Below are 24,596 nucleotides of genomic sequence, written 5' to 3' on the forward strand. Positions count from 1 at the left end.
GAATTTTGTTTATCTTCAGGAGTTCTGTTTATTCCAGACTGAGCCTACAGAGGTTATGTGTTGCCAAGAACTTGTATGTTCCCTCGGTGTTTTCAAGTTTATGTCCATAGAGATTTTTTTTTTTTTTTTGTAGAGCCAGAGTCTCATTTTACTGCCCTCGGTAGAGTGCCATGGTGTCACACAGCTCACAGCAACCTCCAGCTCTTGGGCTTATGTGATTCTCTTGCCTCAGCCTCCCGAGCAGCTGGGACTACAGGTGTCCGCCACAACACCCAGCTATTTTTTTGTTGTTGTTGCAGTTCGGCCAGGACTGGGTTTGAACCCACCACCCTCGGTATATGGGGCTGGCACCCTACTCACTGAGCCACAGGTGCCGCCCGTGCATAGAGATTTTTACAAAGTGTTCAAAGATGATATTTTCTATATCTGTAATATCAGTTGTAATATCTACCTTTTCATTTCTGATTGAGTTTATTAGAAGTCCTACTTTTTCCTTTTTCTGGTTAATCTAGGGAGAGGCCTGTCAATTTTGTTGATCTTTTCAAAGAACCAACTTTGTTTCATTAATCTTCTATATACTTACTTTGATACCTATTTCATTTAGTTCTGCCCTTACCTCAGTTATTTCTTTCCTTCTGCTGGGTTTGGAATTGGTTTGCTCTTCCTTTTCATGTTCCTTGAGATGATTCATTACATTGATGATTTGTCATCTTTCTTTTGGATGTAGGCATATTATGGCAATGAATTTTCTTCTTATGACTGCTTTTGCTGAGTCCCACATATTTTGATAACTGTGTCCCCTTTGTCATTCAATTCAAAGAATCTTTTATTTATTCATTGTTTATTTATTTTTGGAGACAGAGTCAGTTTGTCACCCTCGGTAGAGTGCTGTGGTATCACAGCTCACAGCAATCTCAAACTCCTGGGCTGAAGTGATCCTCTTGCTCAGCCTCCCAAGTAGCTGCGACTACAGGCTCCCATCACATTGCTTGGCTACTTTTTAGAGACAGGATCTTGCTCTTTTTCAGGTTGGTCTCAAACTACTGAGCTTAGGAGATCCACCTGCCTCAGCCTCTGAGAGTGCCAGGATTTTTTTTTTTTTTTCCCCCTGAGAGACAAAGTCTCAAGCTGTCGCCCTGGGTAGAATGCTGTGGTATCACAGCTCTTGGGCTAAGCGATTTCTCTTGCCTAAGCCTCCCAGGTAGCTGGGACTATATGTGCCCATCACAACACCTGGCTTTTTTTTTTTTTTAGTTGCTGTTGTCATTGTCGTTTTAGCTGGCCTGGGCCAGAGTCAAACCCGCCAACCTCCGTGTACATGGTGGGCTCCCCACCCACTGAGCTACGGGTACCACCATGAGAATGCTAGGATTACAGGCATAAGCCACTGTACCTGGCCCTATAATCTTTTTATTTCAATCTTAATTTCCTTCTTGGCCCCGCTATCACTCAGCAGTAGGTTGTTCAGTTTCTATTACTTTGTGTAGTGATGAGCATTTCTGTTGGAATTGATTTCTAATTTTGTTCCAATGTGGTCTGAGAAGATACATGGTATAATTTCTATTTTTTTAAATTTGTGAGACATCTTTTGTGGCTTAGGATGTGTTTAATCTTAGAGAATGTTTCACAAGCTGATGAAAATGTTTTATTCAGTGGCTTTAGGGTAGAATGTTCTATAAATATTTGTTAGGCCCATTTGTTTTATTTTTATTATTATTTTTTTTTGCAGTTTTTGGCCAGGGCTGGGTTTGAACCCACCACCTCCAGCATATGGGGCTGGCGCCCTACCACTTTGAGCCACAGGCGCCGCCCAGGCCCATTTATTTTAGATTCCATTTATGTCTATCGTTCTTTGCTTATTTTCTGCTGCGGGATCTGTCCTGTTCTGTCAGTGAGGTGTTGAAGTCCTTAGGTATTACAGTGCTGCTGTTTATTATTTTGTTTAGAGTAAGTTGGATTTGCTCTATGAATGTAGGCTTATTTGTGTTAGGTACATAAATATTTAGGATTGTTATGTCTTCTCATTGAATTGTTTGTATTTCCTTGAATAAATTTTTCGTTTCCAGAAGCTCTGGGTTTTCTTTTAATAATTTGATTTCTTTTTTTTTTTGTAGAGACAGAGTCTCACTTTATGGCCCTCGGTAGAGTGCCGTGGCCTCACACAGCTCACAGCAACCTCCAACTCCCGGGCTTAAGCGATTCTCTTGCCTCAGCCTCCCGAGTAGCTGGGACTACAGGTGCCTGCCACAACGCCCGGCTATTTTTCGGTTGCAGTTTGGCCGGGGCTGGGTTTGAACCCGTCACCCTCGGTATATGGGGCCGGCGCCTTACTGACTGAGCCACAGGCGCCACCCTAATAATTTGATTTCTTTAGTAAATTTTTCATCCATGGTTTCTTGCTGTTGGGTTTCTTTTCTCTTGTATTTCTTCTTTTCTTTCTTTCTTTTTTTTTTTTTTTTTGAGACAGAGTCTCACTATGTTGCCCTAGGTAGAGTGCAGTGGTGTCACAGCTCAGCTCACAGCAACCTCAAAATCTTGGGCTTAAGCTTTTCTCTTGCCTTAGCGTCCCTAGTAGCTGGGACTACAGGTGCCTGCCACAATGCCCGGCTATTTTTTGTTGCAATTGTCATAGTTGTTTTAGCTGGCCTGGGCCATATTCAAACCCACCAGCCTCAGTGTATGTGGCGGGCACTGTAACCTCTGTGCTACTGGCGCCTAGCCATAATATACTTTTTTTTCTTTTGAGATAGAATCTTACTATGTTGCCCTTAGTAGAGTGCTGTGATGTCACGGCTCATAGCAACCTCAAACTCTTAGGCTTAAGAGAATCTCTTGCCTCAGCCTCCCAAGTAGCTGGGACTACAGGCACCTGCCACAATGCCCAGCTATTTTTCTTGTTGTAGTTGTCATTGTTGTTTAGCTGGCCCGGGCTGGGTTCGAACCCACCAGCCTTGGTGTATGTGGCTGGTGCCCTAACCAATTAGATATGGGCACTGCCTCATTTGAAATTCTTTTTTTTTTTTTTTTTTTTTTTTGTAGAGACAGAGTCTCACTTTATCGTCCTCGGTAGAGTGCTGTAGGGTCATGGCTCACAGCAACCGCCAACTCCTGGGCTTAGGCGATTCTCTTGCCTCAGCCTCCCAAGTACCTGGGACTACAGGCACCCACCACAACACCCAGCTATTTTTTTGTTACAATTTGGCCAGAGCTAGGTTTGAAGCCACCACCCTCAGTATATGGGGCCAGTGCCCTACCCATTGAGCCACAGGTGCCGCCCATACTTGAAATTATTTATCAGTCATTTCAGTGTTCTTGTTTTGGTTGGTTTCCTTTGGTATAGAGTTATTGTTTTCTTTTGGGGATGTCCTTTCACTTGTGACTTTTCATGTATCCAGAGATCTTTTGCTGATTCCTTATCATCTGGAACAGCGTTTTGTTCTTCCCCCCACCCCCCCAGTTTTTGGCTGGGGCTTGGTTTGAACCTGCCACCTCCGGTATATGGGGCTGGCACCCTACTCCTTTAAGCCACAGGTGCCGCTCTGGTTCTTTTTTTTTTTGTCTTTCCTCACTGGAGTTTTTAATGGGACCTCTGCTTTCAAATTATTTCTCATCTGCGTTTGGGAAGCTTGTCTTACAGAAGTGAATGTATGGATGCAAGACTCAGAGGCAAGGCTCAGGAACCCAGGATGTGTGGATTTTTGGGGGGAGTTGTGTGTCTCCTGGGACCCAGCCTTTGTCCCAAGAACACTCAGGGCTGGAACAGTGCCATGACCCTCCCATCTGAGCACACACAGCAGAGGGTTAACTGCATGGGGCCAAGAAGCCTGTCTCTGGGGTCCAGGCAGGTTTTTATAGGTCCTTAAGTGAAAAGGATAACAGGAATCCTAATCTGACATGGGACCAAGACAAAGGATTCAGCCAGATATGCCTGAGGAACTGATAGTGACATCTTCCCTCCCCTCTCTGTGGTCAGTCAAGGGAGAGAGGCAAGCTGTGGTGGGTCAAATTAGGATACCATAGGCCAAACTCGAGGGAGACAAGAGAGGTGGGGCTGGCAGAAGAGCCTCAAGCTAGTGATACATCTACAATTTTTTTTTTCTATTTTTTTGTAGAGGGCAGGGTATTGCCAAGTTGCCCAGGCTGGTATCAAACTTCTGGGCTTAACCTGCCTTGACCACCCAATGTGCCAGCCAGAGATATTTCCAAAACAAGGAGGCCCTATCTCTCCACAGCCTCACTCTAGTTTTTCCTTTAGAACAGAATTGTATCTGTAGATGGTTTTTATGTTGGGTAGGCCCTGGTGTATCTGGATCTTTTACTCTTCTCTCTCTTTGCCCCAGTACTCCCTCTGCAGTGAACCACTGATTGAACTGTGCAACTCTGGAGCTAGTGGTTCCCTCTTCTATGTATCCAGCGATGACGAATTCATCATTAAAACAGTCCAACATAAAGAGGCGGAGTTTCTGCAGAAGCTGCTTCCAGGATACTACATGGTATAGGAGAAAGGAGTACTGGCTGCATGCACTGCCCCTCCTGGACTAGGCTGGGGAGCTGTCTTGGCAGGGCAGCACAATGCCAGTGCTTCTGTCTTCAGAATGTAGTTCATTTTTGTGCTTTCACCCCATCTGTTTTGATTCTCCATAGTTAAAAGGGGTTTGGTTTATCTGTTCTGGTTTAAATGTTATTTGGCTTAGACTGTCCTATCCAGAGGCAAGATTCAAGATGTTTTTGTTTTCTGTTTTTTGGTTCAATTCCTAGTTTGGGGAAAGGAAGTAAGTTACTTCTTTTGATAGTACTCTATATGGTCTCACTCTGCAGGTTCTAGAAAAGTTAGGGAACTCTTTTTTTTTTTTTTAGACAGTCTCACTGTGTGGCCCTTGGTAGAATGCCATGGCATCATAGCTCACAGCAACCTCAAACTCTTGGGCTTAAGCGATTCTCTTTCCTCAGCCTCCCAAGTGCTGGGACTATAAGTGCCTGCCATAATGTCCAGCTATTTTTTCATTGTAGTTGCCATTATTGTGTAGCAGGCCCAGGCTAGGTTTGAACCCTCCAGCTCCGGTGTATGTGGCTGGCACCCTAGCCACTGAGCTACAGGCGCTGAGCCAGTTAGAGAACTCTCCTTGCCTCCCATACTGCCTCCAAGAATATACTAGGCTAAGTAAGGGTATGGTTTTCTCTTAAATGTCTCTGAAGAATATATTCATCATATGTTTGGTATCCTAACAGATGACTATATTGGAGAGTTTGTGGTTCAGCTTGGTGATGATCTCATCATTGAAATAGATGTACTGGGAAATTAAACAAATATGATGTGGGTTTATGGGCTGAGAGAGTATGTTTGAATCCCATGTAGGAGACAAAGGAAGGATGGATAACAACTCTTGTCCTTGTGTTTCACTGAAAAACAGCTAACTTGCTCTTTTACAACTTTTTACTTTTGTGCTTTCAGAACCTGAACCAGAACCCTCGGACTTTGTTGCCTAAATTCTATGGACTGTACTGTGTGCAAGCAGGTGGCAAGAACATTCGAATTGTGGTGATGAATAATCTCTTACCACATTCAGTCAAAATGCATATCAAGTATGACCTTAAGGGCTCAACCTACAAACGACGGGCTTCTCAAAAAGAGCGAGAGAAGCCTCTCCCCACGTTTAAAGACCTGGACTTCTTACAAGACATCCCTGATGGTCTTTTTTTGGATGCTGACATGTACAATGCCCTTTGTAAGACCCTGCAGCGTGACTGTCTGGTGAGTTTGTTGTATTTCCCTTTGAGACATCACAAATCTCAATCACCAAAACGGCTTGATGGTTCTTAGGTATTAGGTCTGTGGGAGATGGGACTCTGTTCCTTAGCTCTGTATGTCCCAGACATTATTTAAAATAATATTGAATGAGCAGATTGCCATGCCTTTGCATTTTGTTTACTTTATCTGGCTTTATTTGCTTCTCTAGCTAGACTGTGCCTCATAGTCAAATGTTCTGCTGATTTTCACACCAGCACCATTATTCCTTACTTAAGTCCTGCCTGCCAAATCCAAATTTACATGTTGGAAGTTGAGTACTGCTGAAGAAAATCATGCAACTGTGTATTCTTGCATTTCTACAGATTTATGATATCCATCCCCACCTGTCCATTCAATATTGCTTTTCTGTCCATTTCCTGTTGCTATCCAGGGATTTCAGATGTTTGATACTTTCTTCAAACCATTTTTTAAAATTATTTTTATTAAATCATAACTTTGTACATTGATGCATTTATGGGGTTCAAGGTACTGCTTCATCTTCAAACCATTTTTTAACTCTTCATCTCTCCACCTTTGTTTCTTCACAAACTGCCTTAACTTTTCTATCCTGTTACATACCTTTTTTCCTGCCCCCATCACCAATTTATGAACGTATCTACCCTTAAAAAATCTGTAATCTTCTACGTTCTCAACTTCCTAGTTTATTTCAAGTCAGTCCTTTTTGTGTTCTAGATTTATTTCCTCCTGATTATTTAGGACCTCCTTCATCACTTGCTTCTTTTCATTTTTTTTTCTTTCTTTTTTTTAAGACATAGTCTTACTTTGTTGCCCCCTGGTAGAGTGCTATGGCATCATAGCTCAGAGCAACCTCAAACTCTTGGGCTCAAGTGATTCTCTTGCCTCAGCTTCCCAAGTAGCTGGGACTGCAGGTGCCTGCTGCAATACCCAGCTATTTTTAGAGAGGAGGTCTCACTCTAGCTCCTGAACCTGGGAGCTCAGGTAATCTGCCCACCTCAGCCTCCCAGAGTGCTGGGATTATAGGCTCTTTCTACACACACACACACCTGTGTATATGTATATATATATTTTGTTGTTGTTGTTGTTTGTTTAGAGACAGAATCTCACTCTGTTGTCCTGGGTAGGATGCCATAGCATCATCATAGCTCATAGCAACCTCAAACTCTTAGGTTCAAGAGTCCTCTTGGGTCAGCCACCCAAGTAGCTGGGACTACAGGTGTGCATCACCGTGCCCAGCTAGTTTTTCTGTTTTTAATAGAGGCAAGGTTTTGCTCAGGCTCGTCTTGAACTCCTGAGTTCAATCAATCCACCCACCTCAGCCTCCCAGAGTGCTAGGGTTACAGGTATGAGCCACTGTACCCTGCCTCTTCTCTAGCTTTAATTCTTAGCGGCTGTTTTCTTTTTATACACAAGGAATCTCATCTCTGCTATCTTAAGTTTTGGAGGATTTTAACTAATGATACTTCCATTTGTCTTTTTTCTTTCTCATCTCTTATTCCTCCTTCAACCCTCTGTGTCCCGGCCTTTGCTGTTACCACTTCATTAGAATTGCTGTCCCCAATGAGAACCTAGTTGCCAAATAGACAGTACTTTTCAGTCCTTCCTTCAGTTTTCTATAGCATTTGTCAGTTGACTATTTCCACTTTTTTTTTTTTTTTGTAGCTTTTGGCCGGTGTGTTTGAACCTATCATCTCTGGTATAAGGGGCTGGCGCCCTACCCCTTTGAGCCACAGGCACCGCTTTATTTCCACTTTCTTTTTTATTGTTAAATCATAGCTGTGTACATTAGTGCAATCAAGGGGTTCAATGTGCTGGTTTCACATACAATCTGAAATATTCTCATCAAACTGTTCAACGTAGCCTTCATGGCATTTTCTTAGTTATTGTATGTAGACATTTGTATTCTGCCTTTAGTAAGTTTCGCCTGTACCCATTCTAAGATGCACCGTAGGTGTGGCCCCACCCATTACCCTCCCTCCACCCTAACCTCCCCCCTCCCTTCCCCTTCCTTGGCCCTTTCCTCATAGTCTTGTACTATAGTTGGGTTATAGTCTTCATGTGAAAGCTATAATTTAGCTTCATAGTAGGGCTGAGTACATTGGATACTTTCTCATCCATTCTTGAGATACTTTGCTAAGAAGACTATATTCCAGCTACATCCATGTAAACATGAAAGAGGTAAAGTCTCCATCTTTCTTTAAGGCTGCATGATATTCCATCGTATACATGTACCACAATTTGCTAGTCCATTCGTGGGTCGATGGACACTTGAGCTTCTTCCATGACTTAGCAGTTATGAATTGGGCTGCAATAAACATTCTGGTACAGATGTCTTTGTTATGTTGTGATTTTTGGTCTTCTGAGTATAAACCTAGTAAAGGAATTATAGGATCGAATGGCAGGTCTATTTTTAGGTCTCTACGTATTCTCCAAACATCCTTCCAGAAGGAACGTATTAGTGTGTATTCCCACCAGCAGCGTAAAAGTGTGCCCTTTTCTCCACATCCACGCCAACATCTCTGATTTTGTGATTTTGTTATGTGGGCTACTCTTACGGGTTAGGTGATATCTCAAAGTAGTTTTGATTTGCATTTCTCTGATGATTAAGGATGATGAGCTTTTTTTCATGTGTTTGTAGATCGTGCATCTGTCTTTTTTAGAGAAGTTTCTCTTCAAGTCCCTTGCCCACCCTGAGATGGGATCACGTGTTATTTTCTTGCTAATATGTTTGAGTTCTCTGTGGATTCTGGTTATTAGACCTTTATCAGAGGTATAACCTGAAAATATTTTCTCCCATTCTGAGGGCTGTCTGCTTGCTTTACTTACTATGTTCTTGGCTGTGCAGAAGCTTTTTAGTTTGATCAGGTCCCAGTAGTGTATTTTTGATACTGCTTCAATTGCCTGGGGAGTCCTCCTCATAAAATATTCACCCTGGCCGATTCCTTCATGAGTTTTCCCTGCACTCTCTTCAAGTATTTTTATAGTTTCATGTCTTAAGTTTAAATCTTTTGTCCGGTGAGTGTCTATCTTAGTTAATGGTGAAAGCTGTGGGTCCAGTTTCCATCTTCTACAGGTTGCCAGCCAGTTTACCCAGCACCATTTGTTAAATAGGGAATCTTTTCCCCACTGTATGTTTTTAATTGGCTTGTCAAAGATCAAATAACAGTAAGTAGCTGGATTCATCTCTTGGTTCTCTATTCTGTTCCAGACATCTACTTCTCTGTTTTTGTGCCAATACCATGCTGTTTTGATCACTACTGATCTATAGTACAGTCTCAGGACTGGTAGCGTGATTCCTCCTGCTGTGTTTTTATTGCTAAGTAATGTTTTGGCTATTCGAGGTTTTTTTCTGATTCCACATAAAACGAAGTATTATTTTTTCAAGATCTTTAAAATATGACAATGGAGGGCGGCGCCTGTGGCTCAGTGAGTAGGGAGCCAGCCCCATATGCCAAGGGTGGCGGGTTCAAACCCAGCCCCGCCTAAACTGCAACAACAACAAAAAAAATGACAATGGAGCGTTAATAGGAATTGCATTAAAATTATATATTGCTTTGGGTAGTATAGACATTTTAACAATGTTGATTCTTCCCAGCCATGAGCATGGTATGTTTTTCCATTTGTTAACATCTTCAGCTATTTCTTTTCTTAAAGCTTCATAGTTCTCTTTGTAGAGATCTTTCACGTCCTTTGTTAGGTATACTCCCAAATATTTCATCTTCTTTGGCACTACTGTGAAAGGAATAGAGTCCTTGACTGTTTTTTCGGCTTGGTTATTGTTGGTATATATAAAGGCTATAGGTTTATGGGTGTTGATTTTGTAGCCTGAGACATTGCTGTATTCCTTGATCACTTCTAAAAGTTTTGTAGAAGTTACCATCTCTAGTGTTTTCCAGATATACGATCATATCATCTGTGAAGAGTGAAAGTTTGATCTCTTCTGACCCTATGTGGATACCCTTGATCGCCTTTTCTTCCCTAATTGCAATGGCTAAAACTTCCATGACAATGTTAAAGAGCAATGGAGACAATGGGCAACCTTGCCTGGTTCCTGATCTAAGTGGAAATGATTTCAATTTAACTCCATTCAATACGATATTGGCTGTGGGTTTGCTGTAGATGGCCTCTATTAGTTTAAGAAATGTCCCTTCTATACCAATTTTCTTAAGTGTTCTGATCATGAAGGGATGCTGGATATTATCAAAAGCTTTTTCTGCATCAATTGAAAGAATCATATGGTCCTTATTTTTTAGTTTGTTTATGTGCTGAATTACATTTATAGATTTACGTATGTTGAACCAGCTTTGAGACCCTGGGATAAATCCCACTTGGTCGTGGTGTATAATTTTTTTGATGTGTTGTTGCATTCTGTTTGTTAGGATCTCATTGAGTATTTTAGCATCAATATTCATTAGTGATATTGGTCTATAATTTTCTTTTCTTGTTGGGTCTTTCTCTGGTTTGGGGATCAAGGTGATTTTTGCTTCGTAGAATGTGTTGGGTAGTATTCCTTCTTTTTCTATATTTTGGAAGAGGTTTAGTAATATAGGTACTAGTTCTTCTTTAAAGGTTTGGTAGAATTCTGACGTAAAACTATCTGGTCCTGGGCTTTTCTTTTTAGGGAGATTTTGTATAGTTGATGCTATTTCAGGACTTGATATAGGCCTGTTCAACATTTCCACTTCATTCTGGCTAAGTCTTTGTTGGTGGCGTACTTCCAGGTATTAGTCAATTTCTTTCAGATTTTCATATTTCTGAGAGTAGAGTTTCTTGTAGTATTCGTTAAGGATTTTTTGAATTTCTGAGGGGTCTGTTATTTCATCCTTACCATTTCTTATTGATGAAATTAGAGATTTTACTCTTTTTCCTAGTTAGGTTGGCCAAAGGTTTATCTATTTTATTGATCTTTTCAAAAAACCAACTTTTGGATTTATTGATCTGTTGTATAATTCTTTTGTTTTCAATTTCATTTAATTCTGCTGTGATTTTTGGTTATTTCTTTTCTTCTCCTGGGTTTGGGGTTGGAGTGTTCTTCCTTCTCCAGTTGCTTGAGATGTCCCATTAAGTTATTGACTTCCTCTCTTTCCGTTTTCTTGAGGAAGGCTTGCAGTGCTATAAATTTCTCTCTTAGGACTGCCTTTGCAGTATCCCAGAGGTTCTGGTAATTCGTGTCTTGATTGTTGTTTTGTTCTGTTGATTTCGCCTCATGATTGTTTTTCACCATTGCTTCTGGCCGTCCTCAGAGTTGGGGAGGTATCTCTCCAAGATTAGACCCCAGCAGGATCGCTCTATTGTTGCTGGATCTTTGTAGGGAGTGACCCTGTGTAGTTTCTCTGGGGCTGCCCCCGCCAGGGAGTTCTGGCTGTGGAAGCAGCTCCAGAGTGTGACACACCTGGATCCAGCAACAGGGCTGGAGGTGGTGTGCATGGTTCTGGGAGTGCCTGGCACCCAGTGACACTTTGGCACAGAGAGCCCAAGGCTCCAGCAGTCTCTGGCCAGGAGAAGGGCTCTGTGCAAAGGCAGGGAGGGCTCTTGAGGGCATGCAGCTACCAGAGTCCCTGGCCAGACGATTGGGCTGGTGTTGAGGCAGGGAGGGTACAGGAAGGAGGATGCAGATTTGCGCGTCTCTTGCAGGTCCTGGTTAGGGCATGCAGAGGCCCAGTGGGCATGGGTCGTGGGTCGGGGGTCATGGCACAGCTCTTATGGAGGTCCGGGCGGCGCCAAACCCAGGAGTTTGAGGTTGCTATGAGCTGTGACGCCATGGCACTCTGCCCAGGGCAACAGCCTGAGGCTCCAGTGTGCCAAAACCAGTCTTACTCTGCCCTGAGAGTTAAGGCTGTAAGGCAGCTCAGTTCCCGCCTTTAAGCTGCTCAGTCAATAGGTTACAAGCTCCCGCCTGATCCTTGCTCTGCAACCCTGAGGGGGCGGAGCTTGCCAGGACAGTTTTCTCACATTGGCTGCCTGCGGCCCACAGCCAAACACTATTAGCTCCATCTGGCTCAGCGGCTCAGTCTGGGGCCCTAGACAGTGCCCAAAGTTCTCCACACTCCTGCTCAAGCGCTCCCCAAGGCAGTTCAACTGAGTGCCAAGTCTAAAAACACCAAAACAATTCACAGGTAGGCCTTTCCGGTTTGCAGTCTCACTGCTGCTTGTACTTACGGCTGCTGGCGGGATTAGGTCAATCAAACACACCCAACCACTTGCCAGTTTCCACTATTTTGTCCTCCTCTTGGGGTCCAGAAGTCCCTTGCTGACTCCCTATATCCTCAAAGGGATGATTATAGGCAGATCCCACCAGCCAGAGATGCCTGGAGTCTTCATAGGGCAGGGATCTTAAAGAGAAGGAAAATGTCTCAGGTATCCTGATACCCACATAATTGGAGCACCCAATAACCTAAGCTCTAAGTTAATTTACCTTCTCATATAGCCCTACTCATTTCTCCTATTTCCACTTTCTTAACATATTTTCTTTTGGTTTCCCTACTGATTTTTCTACATCTTTTTTTCTATCTTTAACCTTGTTTACTTACTCTGCATCTACTTTCAAGCTAACTCCTATTTTAGTCTGTTTCCTTTGTGTGTGTGTGGGTTTTTTTGTTTCTTTTTTTGAGACAGAGTCTTAGGCTGTCGCCTTGGGTAGAGTGCCGTAGCATCACAGCTCATAGCAACCTCAACCTCTTGGGTTTAAATGATAATTCTTTTTTTTTTTTTTTAAAGAGCCATTACTCTCTTTTTATTTATTTATTTATTTTTGTGTGTGTGTGTGGTTTTTGGCCAGGGCTGGGTCTGAACCGGCCACCTCTGGCATATGGGACCGGCGCCCCACTCCTTGAGCCACAGGCACCACCCTAAATGATAATTCTTGCCTCACCCTTCCAAGTATCTGGAACTACAAGCACCTGCCACAACGCCTGGCTATTTTTGTTGTTATTGTTGTAGTTGTCATCGTTTAGCAGGCTGGGCCAGGTTGGAACCCGCCAGCCCCAATGTATGTGGCCAGTGCTATAACCACTGAGCTATGGGTGCCGAGTCAGTCTGTTTCCTTTGGATGCAAGGAGTGAAGACTTTTCAACCAGCGGATCCATAGGTTTTTCAAATTGCACCCTAGAGTCAATGCCAGGCTCTCTTCATCCCTTACTCCACCTACCTACCATGACATCCTTGGTTGAGCTGCACTGCCAAAGTGAGCTCTTGGAGTTGATGGGCGCATACCGTTTGGCACCCTGTTCTAGGGTACAGAAAGTGTTCGGAACAATAGGATATAATCCCTGCACTTTATTTATTTATTATTTTTTTGAGACAGAGCCTCAAGCTGTCTCCCTGGGTAGAGTGCCATGACATCACAGCTCATAGCAACCTCTAATTCCTGGGCTCAAGCGATTCTCCTCCCTCCACCTCCCAAGTAGCTGGGACTATAGGCACCTTCCACAACGCCCAGCTGTTTTTTGGTTGCAGCTATCGTTGTTTTGGTGGGCTCGGGCTGGATTCGAACCTGCCAGCTCAGGTGTATGTGGCTAGCACCTTAGCCACTTTAGCCATAGGTGCCGAGCTTAATCCCTGTACTTTAATATGATATATTTTCTTACCCCTACTAACCTCTAATTTGCCACACCTACCTTTTCCTTTTTATGTTCCAGTAATACCAGATTATACCTCCCTGTATGTAACGTGCGGTCTGATGCTTTAGCCTTGGCAGTATTCTTTCCTTTATTTACTTTTACTTATTTTCTTCCCAATTTATCCTTCATAAACCTTTTTTTTTTCTGCCCCCCACTCTCGGTAGAGTACTGTGGTGTCATAGATGATGGCAACCTTAGACTCCTGGGCTCAAGTGATTCTCATGCCTCAGCCTCCCAAGTAGCTGGGACTACAGGCACCTGCCACAACGCCTGGCTATTTTTTTGTTCTTGTTGTCATTGTTGTTCAGCAGGCCCAGGCCAGGTTTGAACCTGCCAGCCCTGTGCATGTGTCCTGTGCCCTAATCACTGAGTACAGGTACTGAGCCTGATATCATTTCTTGACCTCCTCTATACTTTTTTTTCTTTTTTCTTTTTTCTTTTTTTTTTTTTTGTGGTTTTTGGCTAGGGCTGGGTTTGAACCCGCCACCTCTGGCATATGGGACCGGCGCCCTACTCCTTGAGTCACAGGCATCACCCAACCTCCTCTATACTTCGTTATCATGTAAATACTTCCACTGTTGTACATATTAGACTCTACTGGATTTATTTTATATTTGTATTCCTTTCTAAGTTTATTATGTCCTTGAGGACAGATAGTATTTTGTCAAGTATCTATATCCTGGTAGTCAGGCACGGTGCCTACATACGGTGCAGAGTCAGTAAATGATGAACAAAATTGAAGCTGGTTATGTAAGATCCTGTAACAGATGTACTCTGTCCTAAGCTATTCTTTCACTGGACCTTCATCATGGATTCTTTGTAGCACAAATTCACATTCCTTGTTCTCTTGAGAATGTAGTGTTCTTTTCATGAAGAGATACACGAACAAAGATGGTCTTGTGGGCTAGGCATTGGGACATGAAAAAATAATTCATATTTTCTCACATGAGAGACAACTAAGGGAATGTAAATAAAGACAGAGCAAAGAAGGTTAACATACTTTTCCTCAAAGAAATAGGAGCAAAAGATAATCCTATATGTATATCCTATTGCTTTCGACAATATTTAGGTCATGAAAGCTGTAAGATCCTGAAAGATATCCTCATATTCTGCAAGGCTCAGATCATGTTTTTTCTTCTATCAGGTGCTGCAGAGCTTTAAGATAATGGACTATAGCCTCTTGATGTCAATCCACAACATTGATCATGCACAACGAGAGGCATTAAACAGTGAAACACAATACTTGGTTGACACTCGCAGACCAGCCCCTCAAAAGGCTCTCTATTCTACAGCCATGGAATCCATCCAGGGCGAGGCTCGAAGAGGTGGCACCATGGAAACTGATGACCAGTAAGTTGACTCAGGGACACCTAGAAGTAGAACATAGGCTTGTAGCCCTTTTTCTTGAGGAAGGGACCCTACTTGTGGAAAGGAGTGACATTGATTCAGCATTTTTATCACAACATTAATGCTTACAAAACTGTAGAACAAGCTTTCTTAAGAATACAAAAGGAGGGCGGCGCCTGTGGCTCAGTCAGTAAGGTGCCAGCCCCATATACCGAGGGTGGCGGGTTCAAACCCGGCCCCGGCCGAACTGCAACCAAAAAATAGCCGGGTGTTGTGGTGGGCGCCTGTTGTCCCAGCTACTTGGGAGGCTGAGGCAAGAGAATCGCTTAAGCCCAGGAGTTGGAGGTTGCTATGAGCTGTGTGAGGCCGCGGCACTCTACCGAGGGCCATAAAGTGCGACTGCGTCTCTACAAAAAAAAAAAAAAAAGAATGTAAAAGGAGGCGGCACCTGTGGCTCAATGGAGTAGGGCGCGGGCCCCATATGCTAGAGGTGGCGGGTTCAAACCCATCCCTGGCCAAAAATTGCAAAAAAAAAAAAAAATATATATATATATATACATATAAACGGAAAGGAAAATGTCTTTAATTTAGGGTTCACAGTACATCTGAGAAAGAGCTGTTCAAGATAAAAAGGTTTAAATATTTGCACTCAGGGCCAGGTGTGGTGGCTCATGCCTGTAATCCCAGCACTCTGGGTGGCCGAGGTGTGTGGATTGCCTGAGCTAGAGCGAGACCCTGTCTCTAACACTAGCCAGGCATTGTGGTGGGCGCCTATAGTCCCAGCTACTCAGGATCCTGAGGCAAGAGAATTGCTTGAGCCCAAGAGTCTGAGGTTGCTATGAGCTATGACACCACAGCACTTTACCAAGGGCGACAAAGTGAGACTCTGTCTCAAAAAAAAAAAAATTTACTCAATCTTAGACTTACATGTCTACAAATTATATTAGAACATCAGAAATAGTTTTTTATGGACTTCTTGGTGGAAGGCATCTTTCTACATTGTATATCTAGTGAGTATGGTTACCGAAATATCATAAATGTCTTAGGTGATTTCATTTTTAAGTTATCCTATAACATAATTCTCAAGAAGTGTCTTAGTGGGTGAAGTTAAGACCTGAAAGTAGTGAGGAAGTTTAGAGTTTTGGGAGAGCATTCCCAAAATATCTTAGTAGTGCTGGCTAATTTTTCTTTAGGGTGGGAGATAGGTAGGCAAAGAGATTTGGGGAAAATTTAATTATAGTGCATACTCCAGAGTGGTTGCTGGAATAGAGGGAGAATCTCATTCTCTCCAAATTTATGGAGGATGAAACTGTTAAATTCAGGTCTCTTTTCATGTCCCGATTCGACTCAAGATTAGGAGAAACCTCTACCAACTACTAACACATTTTATTACTTTTTCCCTTGTGTCTTCCCCAGTATGGGTGGCATTCCTGCCCGGAATAGTAAAGGGGAAAGGCTCCTGCTTTATATTGGCATCATTGACATTCTGCAGTCTTACAGGTGAGGATATGGATCCCAAAATTAGGAGACAGTGGCATGCAGGTAGCCACTTGTATTTTTCCTTTAGATGGGTTGGTCACTCAAGTTCTTCCCGAATTAAGAACAGTGAGTTGCAGTCTGGCTTCTTACCTCATTGGTTTTCCAGTATTTTATTTTATTTTTGCTTCTCTTCCCCGCCTTTTGTACCCCACCACCTCTCCAAACATAAGAATACCTTCTGTGGAAAGCTGAGTCAGTCTTGGAAGCACCAGGGTAAAATACACCATCTGTCTGGCTCTTTGTGAAAAAGCTGTGAGATGAGTCATGTTCCACATTGAGATAAAGCTGGAAACATGCTCCCCTTTTCTACAGAAGAAAAACAAGTGGATCCTTGTGTTCTGTAAAAAGTATTTGCCAAAGGTCGGGCACGGTGGCTCATGCCCGTAATCCTAGCACTTGGGAGGCTGAGGTGGGTGGATCACCTGAGCTCACTGGTTTGAGACAGAGCGAGACCCATATCTAAAAAATAGCCAGGCATTGTGGTGGACACCTATAGTCCCAGCTACTTGGGAGGCTGAGGCAAGAGAATCACTTGAACCTAAGAGTTTGAGGTTGCTCTAAGTTAAGACACCATGGCACTATACCAAAGGTGACAAAGTGAGACTGTCTCAAAAGACAAAAAAGTATTCACCAAGGGCTGGGTGCAGTGGCTCACACCTGTAATCCTAGCACTCTGGGATGCCGAGGCAGGTGGATTGCTTTAGCTCATGAGTTTAGGAGATGAACAAGAGGGAGGGAGACCCCTCTCTTAAAAAATAAAAAAATATAGCTGGGTGTTGTGGTGGGCACCTATAGTTTTGGGTACTTGGGAGGCTGAGGCAAGAATATCACTTGAGCCCAAGAGTCTGAGGTGGCTGTGAGATATGATGCCATGGCACTATACCCAGGGTGACAAAATGAGATTCTGTCTCAAAAAAAAAAAAAAACAAACAAAAAAATACTAGCCCCTAACAGAGAGAATAAAGTAATGATGAAGGGATGAAGGAGGAGCTGGAAATGTTATAACCCCACATTTGTACCAGTGAGGTTTCAGGTACTAATGAGGACCAGGCAGTACTTGATTTACTCATTCAGAGTATTATACCCCACCTTTTTTTTTTTTTTTTTTTTTTCTTTTTGGAACGAAGTCTCTGATGCCCCAGGCTGAAGTACCATGGCTCAGCTTAGCTGGGAGCAGCCTCAAACTCCTGGGCTTAAGTGATCCCCTTTTCCTTAGCGTCCCCAATAGCTGGGACTACAGGCCTCTGCCATAACACCTAGCTAATATTTCTATTTTCAGTAGAGATGGGATCTCTCTCTCTTGCTCAGACTGGTCTCGAACTCTTGAGCTTAAGGGATCCTCCCACCTTGGCCTCCCAGAGTGCTAGGATTACAGGTGTGAGCCACTGCTCCCAGCCTGATTTAGATTATCACCCAATTTTTTTTTTCTTGAGGCAGTCTCACTTGGTCACCCTCAGTAGCGTGCCCTGGTGTCATAGCTCACAGCAACCTGAAACTCTTGGGCTCAAGCCTTCCTCTTGCCTCAGCCTCCCAAGTAGCTAGGACTGAGGCGCCTGCCACAATACCTGGCTATTTTTTAGAGATTCGTGGGCTCATTCAATCCACCTGCCTTGTGCTGGGATTACAGGTGTGAGCCACTGCGCCCTGCTAGTATTACCCACTTTTAACTACTCTTTCCAGGCGTATCTATTTCCAGCTCTCATTTATAATACATATTCTTCTTTTTTTTGAGACAGAGTCTCATTATGTGACCCTTGGTAGAGTGCTGTGGCGTCACAGCTCACAGCAATTTCAAGCTCTTGGGCTCAATCCATCCTCTTGCCTCAGCCTCCCTAGTAGTCCCTAGTAGCTGGGACTATAGTGCCTGCTACAACGCCCATCTATTTTTTTGTTGTTGTCATTGTTTTTTAGCAGGCCTGGGCCAGGCTCAAACCCACCAGCCTCCGTGCATGTGGGCAGCACCCTAACCACTGAGGTATGGGTGCTGAGCCTATAATACATATTCTTGTCTCTGATTTGCCACAGACATATATACTGCCTTTTTCTTTTTTGAGACAGGGTCTTATTTTGTTGCCCTCGGTAGAGTGCTGTGGCATCACAGCTCATAGCAATCTCCAACTCTTGGGCATAGACAATTCTCTTGCCTTAGCCTCTTGAGTAGCTGGGACTACAGGCGCCTGCCACAACGCCAGGCTATTTTTTGTTACAGTTGTCACTGCTGTTTTAGTTCAACCCAGGGCCGGGTTTGAACCTGCCACCCTCAGTATATGGGGCCCGCGCCCTAGCTACTGACCCACAGGCGCTGCCCTATACACTACCTTTTTCCCCTGGGGTAATAATTGACTTACCTAGAAATAATATTGATCTCCATGCTGAGCCAGTGTATCACAGTGTATGTGCTTTCCCAGCTTCTATCTCTTCGAGGATTCCTATTATTGCCCCCAATAAAGTAGAAAACTATAAGGTCATTCATTCATTGAAAAACTATTCTGAGTGATAAAAAACTTTTTTTTGGCAGATTTGTTAAGAAGTTGGAACACTCTTGGAAAGCCCTAGTACATGATGGGGTAAGTAGCAATAGCTAGAGGCTCTCCTCCCCATTTCTACCTCTGTCAGTTATGATCTCCTCAATTTCTTTTTTTTGTGTGTGTTTTACTAATACTTCGTTGCATTTCATGGATTTTGTGATCTTTTATATACACATATATATAATTTATCTACCTCTATATTAATTCATTTTAGCATCAGAACCTATCTTTAGACAATGTCAAAAGCTCGTTGTAAAATGATAACCAGTTTGGGGGAAACCAGAAAATTCTCCCAAGTGGCAGTTACAATCAGCACTTAGGACCAGTACCATAAATATCAAAATCCCACATTTCACAGCTCATCTGAATAAATATGTAAACCATAGCCGACATAGAACGGAACACCACCCTGGTATCTTTGGTAATATAACCACACATGACTTTTTCATTCTTTTTTTTTTTTTTTTTTTTGTAGAGACAAAGTCTCTACAAAAGTCACACAGCTCACAGCAACCTCCAGCTCCTGGGCTTAAGCGATTCTCTTGCCTCAGCCTCCCGAGTAGCTGGGACTACAGGTGCCCGCCACAGCACCCGGCTATTTTTTTGTTGCAGTTTGGCCGGGGCTGGGTTTGAACCTGCCACCCTCGGCATATGGGGCCGGTGCCCCACTCACTGAGCCACAGGCGCCACCCCGACTTTTTCATTCTTGACCCACAGCTCACCAGCTTGTGCCCTGATGCCAGCAAATTCCACCTTCTGGATAATATAAGCACATGTGCTGACCAAACTTTTCTTTAGTTGCCACATATCCCCACGGCCAATATACTGATCCTTAAAAGTTAATTCTACTAGGTCAAGGGTCACATCCTTAGGGTCTACAACATTCACATAGACATCTTGATAAGGTCTTAGCCGGAACACTTGAGTCCCAGTCTGGTCCACAGTGATAGTTCCGTTTTGTAAATCTTCCTTAAGTGACTTGACTTGCAAAAGCAGAGGGCTGAATTCATCATTGGGGTGAGCAATCTCTACAATGTCTCCAAGCTTGATGTGAGGAAACACTTTGGGGTTACAACTAGCTCATCATCACCGCCTCCAAATCCCTTCTTGTGGATGACGAGTTTGTAGACCTTAGTTGTTCTCATTTTGCACCGTTGTTTCCTTCAGCTGTTCCAAACTTGGGGCAGAGAAGTCATCTTGCCTCCCTGTCACTGAGAGCCCGCACCACTCCGGTGGCTCCGCCCCGGGGCCCCACCCACTTCCCCTAATCTCCTCGATTTTTTCCATTTACTTACTTCATTTGTGGATTTTACCCTTCTGCTAGGGTCTCAATCTACAAGAAAATGGCTCTTGGACTAAAGGTTCTCTTGCTGGGCCTCCCTCTCTCTTAACTCTGTAGCCATCTCTTCTCTGTAGGACACTGTATCGGTGCATCGCCCGGGCTTCTATGCTGAACGGTTCCAGCGCTTCATGTGCAACACAGCATTTAAGAAGATTCCCTGTAAGTGGTTTCTACCAGATGACCCCCACCTCCCTACCTCCCTTACCCCATGAGATGGGAGCAGAACACCTTTGTCAGGGAGCTCCCAAGGTCCTCTCCTTCTCCAACTTCATCCCTTCAGAGTTGCTTTTCATTCTTAACATCGGTCACTCCACCTGTCCTAGTTGTTTCCAAGTTGCTGCTTTCCCCCAGCTTTCCTACATGTGTCATTGACATGAGGGCCGTGTTTAGGGAATTGGCGTGATTTGGGAGAAAATGTATAATTGTGCATGTAGGATTCATGTTATAGGTTGAGATACGCAGAGCCAGACTATTTTGTACAGAAATATGTGAGGATAGGGGCATGCTGCCCGTAACTCAATAGTTAGGGCAACCGCCACATACGCTGGGGCTGGCAGGTTCAAACCCAGCCCGGGCCTGCTAAACAACAATGACAACTGGAACAAAAAAATAGCCTGACATTGTGGAGGCACCTGTAGTCCCAGCTACTTGAGAGGCTGAGGCAAGACAATCACTTAAGCCCAAGAGTTTGAGGTTACTGTGAGCTATGATGCCACCGCCCTCCACCAAGGGTGACAGAGTGAGATCTGTCTCAAAAAAAAAAGGCTTAGTGCTTGTAGCACAGTGGTTATAGGGCTGGCCACATACACCAAGGCTGGTGGGTTTGAACTCAGCTCGGGCCAGCTAAACAACGACAAGTGCAACAAAAAATAGCTGGGCGTTGTGGCAGGCCACTGAGTCCTAGCTACTTGGGAGACTGAGGCAAGAGAATCGCTTGAGCCCAAGTGTTTGAGGTTGCTGTGAGCTATGATGCCACAGCACTCTACTGAGGGTGACATAGTGAGACTCTGTCTCAAAAAAAAAAAAAGAACACTGGTAATATCCACATATTTCTTTCTTTCCTTTTTTTTTTTGAGACAGAGCCTCACTATGTCACCCTCAGTAGAGTGCAGTTGCATCACAGCTCACAGCAACCTCAAACTCTTGGGTTCAAGTGATTCTCTTGCCTCAGCCTCCCAAGTAGCTGGGACTAAAAGTGCCCGCCACAATGCCTGCCTATTTTTTTGGTTGCAGTTGTCATTGTTGTTTAGCTGGTCCAGGCCAGGTTTGAACCCTCTGGCCTGGGTTTAAGTGGCCTGTGCCCTACCCACTGAGCTACGCGCACCACCTGTTTTCTTCTTCTTTCCAAAGTGAAGTGAATTGAAACCCATCCTGTCAGTAGTAGTTTATAGAGCCCACCTTTGTTGACATTAATCTTTCTTTTTTTTTTTTTTTTTGCAGTTTTTGGCCAGGGCTGGGTTTGAACCCACCACCTCTGGCATATGGGGCAGACGTCCTACCCCTTTGAGCCATAGGAGCCAGCCGACATTAATCTTTCTTTTCAGAAAAACAATATTGGGTACACTAGCAGTTTATATGCATTTCTTGGTGATGGTTTCTGAGGTGGGTGCTAAGTAGGCTCTCTCTTTCCATTTTGAAGTGAAGCCCTCTCCTTCCAAAAAGTTTCGGTCTGGCTCATCTTTCTCTCGGCGAGCAGGACCGAGCAGCAATTCTTCCGTTAATTACCAGCCATCGTTCTCTGGGGAACACAAGGCACAAGTGACAACAAAGGCGGAAGTTGAGCCAGGTTAGTGTTAGGGCTGGGGTTCCTGTGTGATTGGGTACTTCCTCCCTTCTGAGCCTTCACATTTACTGGCCAGGACCTGTATTCCCCATTTCCATTTAGGAAAAGACATATTGCTATATATTTTTCCCCACCCCGTTTTCTCATTTCTCTTTTTTCCAGGCATTCACATTGGTCGTCCTGATGTTTTACCTCAGACTCCACCTTTGGAGGAAATCAGCGAGGGGTCGCCTATTCCTGACCCCAGTTCCTCACCTGTAGTTGAAGAGAATTTGCAAATGCTAACTACAAGGTTGGTTTCTTGGCTCCTTTCTCCATATAATCTTATCTCTTCAGGTCCTTGGAAACCTCCATAATACTCTTTTTCAAGTGATCACTGTGTTTTACTCTTCATTAAATTTGTATAGATTCACTTCCTAAGAGCTTATTTTTAGCTGTATGGAAAAGTGTATCAACATCCTGCATCTTTAGAATATAGGGTAAGGCTTTATGTACAGACTTTTCTGGTATTGAGTCAGATACCGAAACTAACCCATCATCTGGTGAGGTGAGAATTCTCAGCTTAGAGTTTAAGGTTGGTAAGATTCCTGGTGGTAAAAAACAATGAACATCAATCTTCAGGAGTCCAAGCATAAAGATCATTTTTTACCATGAAGTCGCAATCAGTCTGCTGTGTCAGGCCAGGGCTAGGGTCTCATTTGAAGGCTCAAATAGGAAGATGCGCTTCTAAGCTCACTGTGTGATTACTGGCAGGATTCATTTCCCTGTGGGTTGCTAAACTGTGAGGGCCTTATTTCCTTGCTGGCTGTTTTTTGAGAGCTGCTCTCAGTTCTTTGCTACATGGGCCTGTCAGGCAGCTCAATGTAGTGGCCAGTTTCCCTCATAGTGTACAAGAGATCAGACACTTAAGCAGAAGTCATAGTCTTTCTGAAACCTAATCTCCAAATTAACACTGTTATCTGTGTTGCATTTTATTTGCTAAATGTAGCTCACGCTCAAAAAGGACTTACCCAAGGGTAGGACTCAATGGGGGCCAGCTTAGAAACTTTCTGTCATGGTCTGCCCTTCTGCCCCCAGTAATTCACATTTCTCCACATACAATGTATCCAAAGTCTCCATTGGCTCAAAGCCCAGAATTTTGTCACCCAAATTTAGTAGGTGTAAGTTTAGTAGTTTCTTACCTGTAATTCCTTAAGCACAACTCCTTATGTATAGATCCTTTCAAACTAAAGAGGCAGAATATCTGTTCCTCATACACCCACCATACAATGGTGAACAGGTGTTAATAACTACTATATGCATTCTTTTTTTTTTTTTGAGAAAGAGTCTCGCTATGTCGCCCTTGGTAGAGTGCCATGGCATCTCAGCTCACCGCAACCTCAAACTCTTTAAACGATTCTTTTGCCTCCGCCTCCCAAGTAGCTGGGACTACAGGCACCCACCACAATGCCTGGCTACTTTTAGAAGTGGGGGTCTCACTCTGGCTCAGGCTGGTCTCAGACTCGTGAGCTCAAGCAATCCACCTGCCTCGGCCTCCCGTGCTAGAATTGCAGGCATGAGCCAAGGAGCCCTGCCTGCTTTTTTTTCTAATGATAAGAACCCCAAGGAAGGCTCGGCACCCGTAGCACAGTGGTTAGGGCACTGGCCACATACAACACTGGCCACAAGGCTGGTGGGTTTGAACCCAGCTTAGGCCACCTAAACAATAATGACAACTGCAACCAAAAAATAGCCAGGCGTTGTGGCAGGTGCCTGTAGTTCAGCTACTTGGGAGGCTGAGGCAAGAGACTTGAGCCCTAGAGTTGGAGGTTGCTGTGAATTGTCACTCTGTGTCACTCTACTAAGGGCAACATAGTGTGACTCTGTCTCCAAAAAAAAAAAAAACAAAAAAACTTAGGCATGAGGATCGCTTCAGCCCGAGAGTTGGAGGTTATTATGAGCTATGATGCCACAGCACTCTACCCAGTGCAACAGCTTGAGACTCTGATTTAAAAAAAAAAAAAAGGAAAAAGGGTGGTGCCTGTGGCTCAGTAAGTAGGGCGCTGGCCCCATATACCGAAGGTAGCAGGTTCAAACCCAGCCTCAGCCAAACTGCAACCAAAAAATAGCTGGGCGTTGTGGCAGGCTCCTGTAGTCCCAGCTTCTCGGGAGGCTAAGGCAAGAGAATTGCGTAAGCCCAAGAGCTGGAGGTTGCTGTGAGCCGTGTGACATGGCATTCTACCAAGGGTGGTAAAGTGAGACTCTTGTCTCTACAAAAAAAAAAAAAAGAAAAAATACTCAGAGGAAAAAATTCCCAGAAAATGTTATTGCTGAGGTAAACTATATAGTTAGGCCTACAATAGTTGGTGATAGCTGGTTGTGTCTGTGTAGAACGTGTACAGACTTAAAGTATATGCAAGGATGTACATAGTTTATATGTGTATGAATAACTGTGCTATTTTCAAGAAGGGAGTTGAGTTCCTGAGGATGTTTCATACTCAGGGAGACTGCTGGAACTAGTCCCCTGTGGAAACTGAGGGATGACTGTACTTGAAAGCATCACTTTTTATTTTTTTGAGGTCTTAATGTATAGCCATACCCTTGGCTTCATCTTTAGACCACAAACCACGTTTTCTTGGCAGTGCCTTGGATTTGAATCCAGCCCAGGCCAGCTAAACAACAATGACAACTA

The 24,596-nt window shown here is 43.8% G+C and overlaps 1 protein-coding gene across 8 annotated transcripts in view; it reads left to right on the forward strand.

Moving 5' to 3' along the window:
* PIP5K1A (phosphatidylinositol-4-phosphate 5-kinase type 1 alpha) overlaps nucleotides 1-24,596 on the forward strand; it is a 69,412-nt gene that overhangs the window by 39,774 nt on the left and 5,042 nt on the right. For 5 of the 8 annotated variants that reach the window (XM_053590740.1, XM_053590742.1, XM_053590739.1 and 2 more), the window contains 8 exons: nucleotides 4,341-4,493; nucleotides 5,453-5,752; nucleotides 14,531-14,736; nucleotides 16,150-16,233; nucleotides 18,791-18,839; nucleotides 20,217-20,301; nucleotides 21,782-21,928; nucleotides 22,088-22,217. In XM_053590740.1, the coding sequence (XP_053446715.1) occupies nucleotides 4,341-4,493; nucleotides 5,453-5,752; nucleotides 14,531-14,736; nucleotides 16,150-16,233; nucleotides 18,791-18,839; nucleotides 20,217-20,301; nucleotides 21,782-21,928; nucleotides 22,088-22,217 (1,154 nt within the window). The remainder of the gene's footprint in view (nucleotides 1-4,340; nucleotides 4,494-5,452; nucleotides 5,753-14,530; nucleotides 14,737-16,149; nucleotides 16,234-18,790; nucleotides 18,840-20,216; nucleotides 20,302-21,781; nucleotides 21,929-22,087; nucleotides 22,218-24,596) is intronic. The other 3 variants (XM_053590746.1, XM_053590744.1, XM_053590743.1) reach the window with 1 other exon arrangement.

The sequence above is a fragment of the Nycticebus coucang genome, chromosome 5 (assembly GCF_027406575.1).
Source record: "Nycticebus coucang isolate mNycCou1 chromosome 5, mNycCou1.pri, whole genome shotgun sequence".
Classification (NCBI taxonomy): domain Eukaryota; kingdom Metazoa; phylum Chordata; class Mammalia; order Primates; family Lorisidae; genus Nycticebus; species Nycticebus coucang.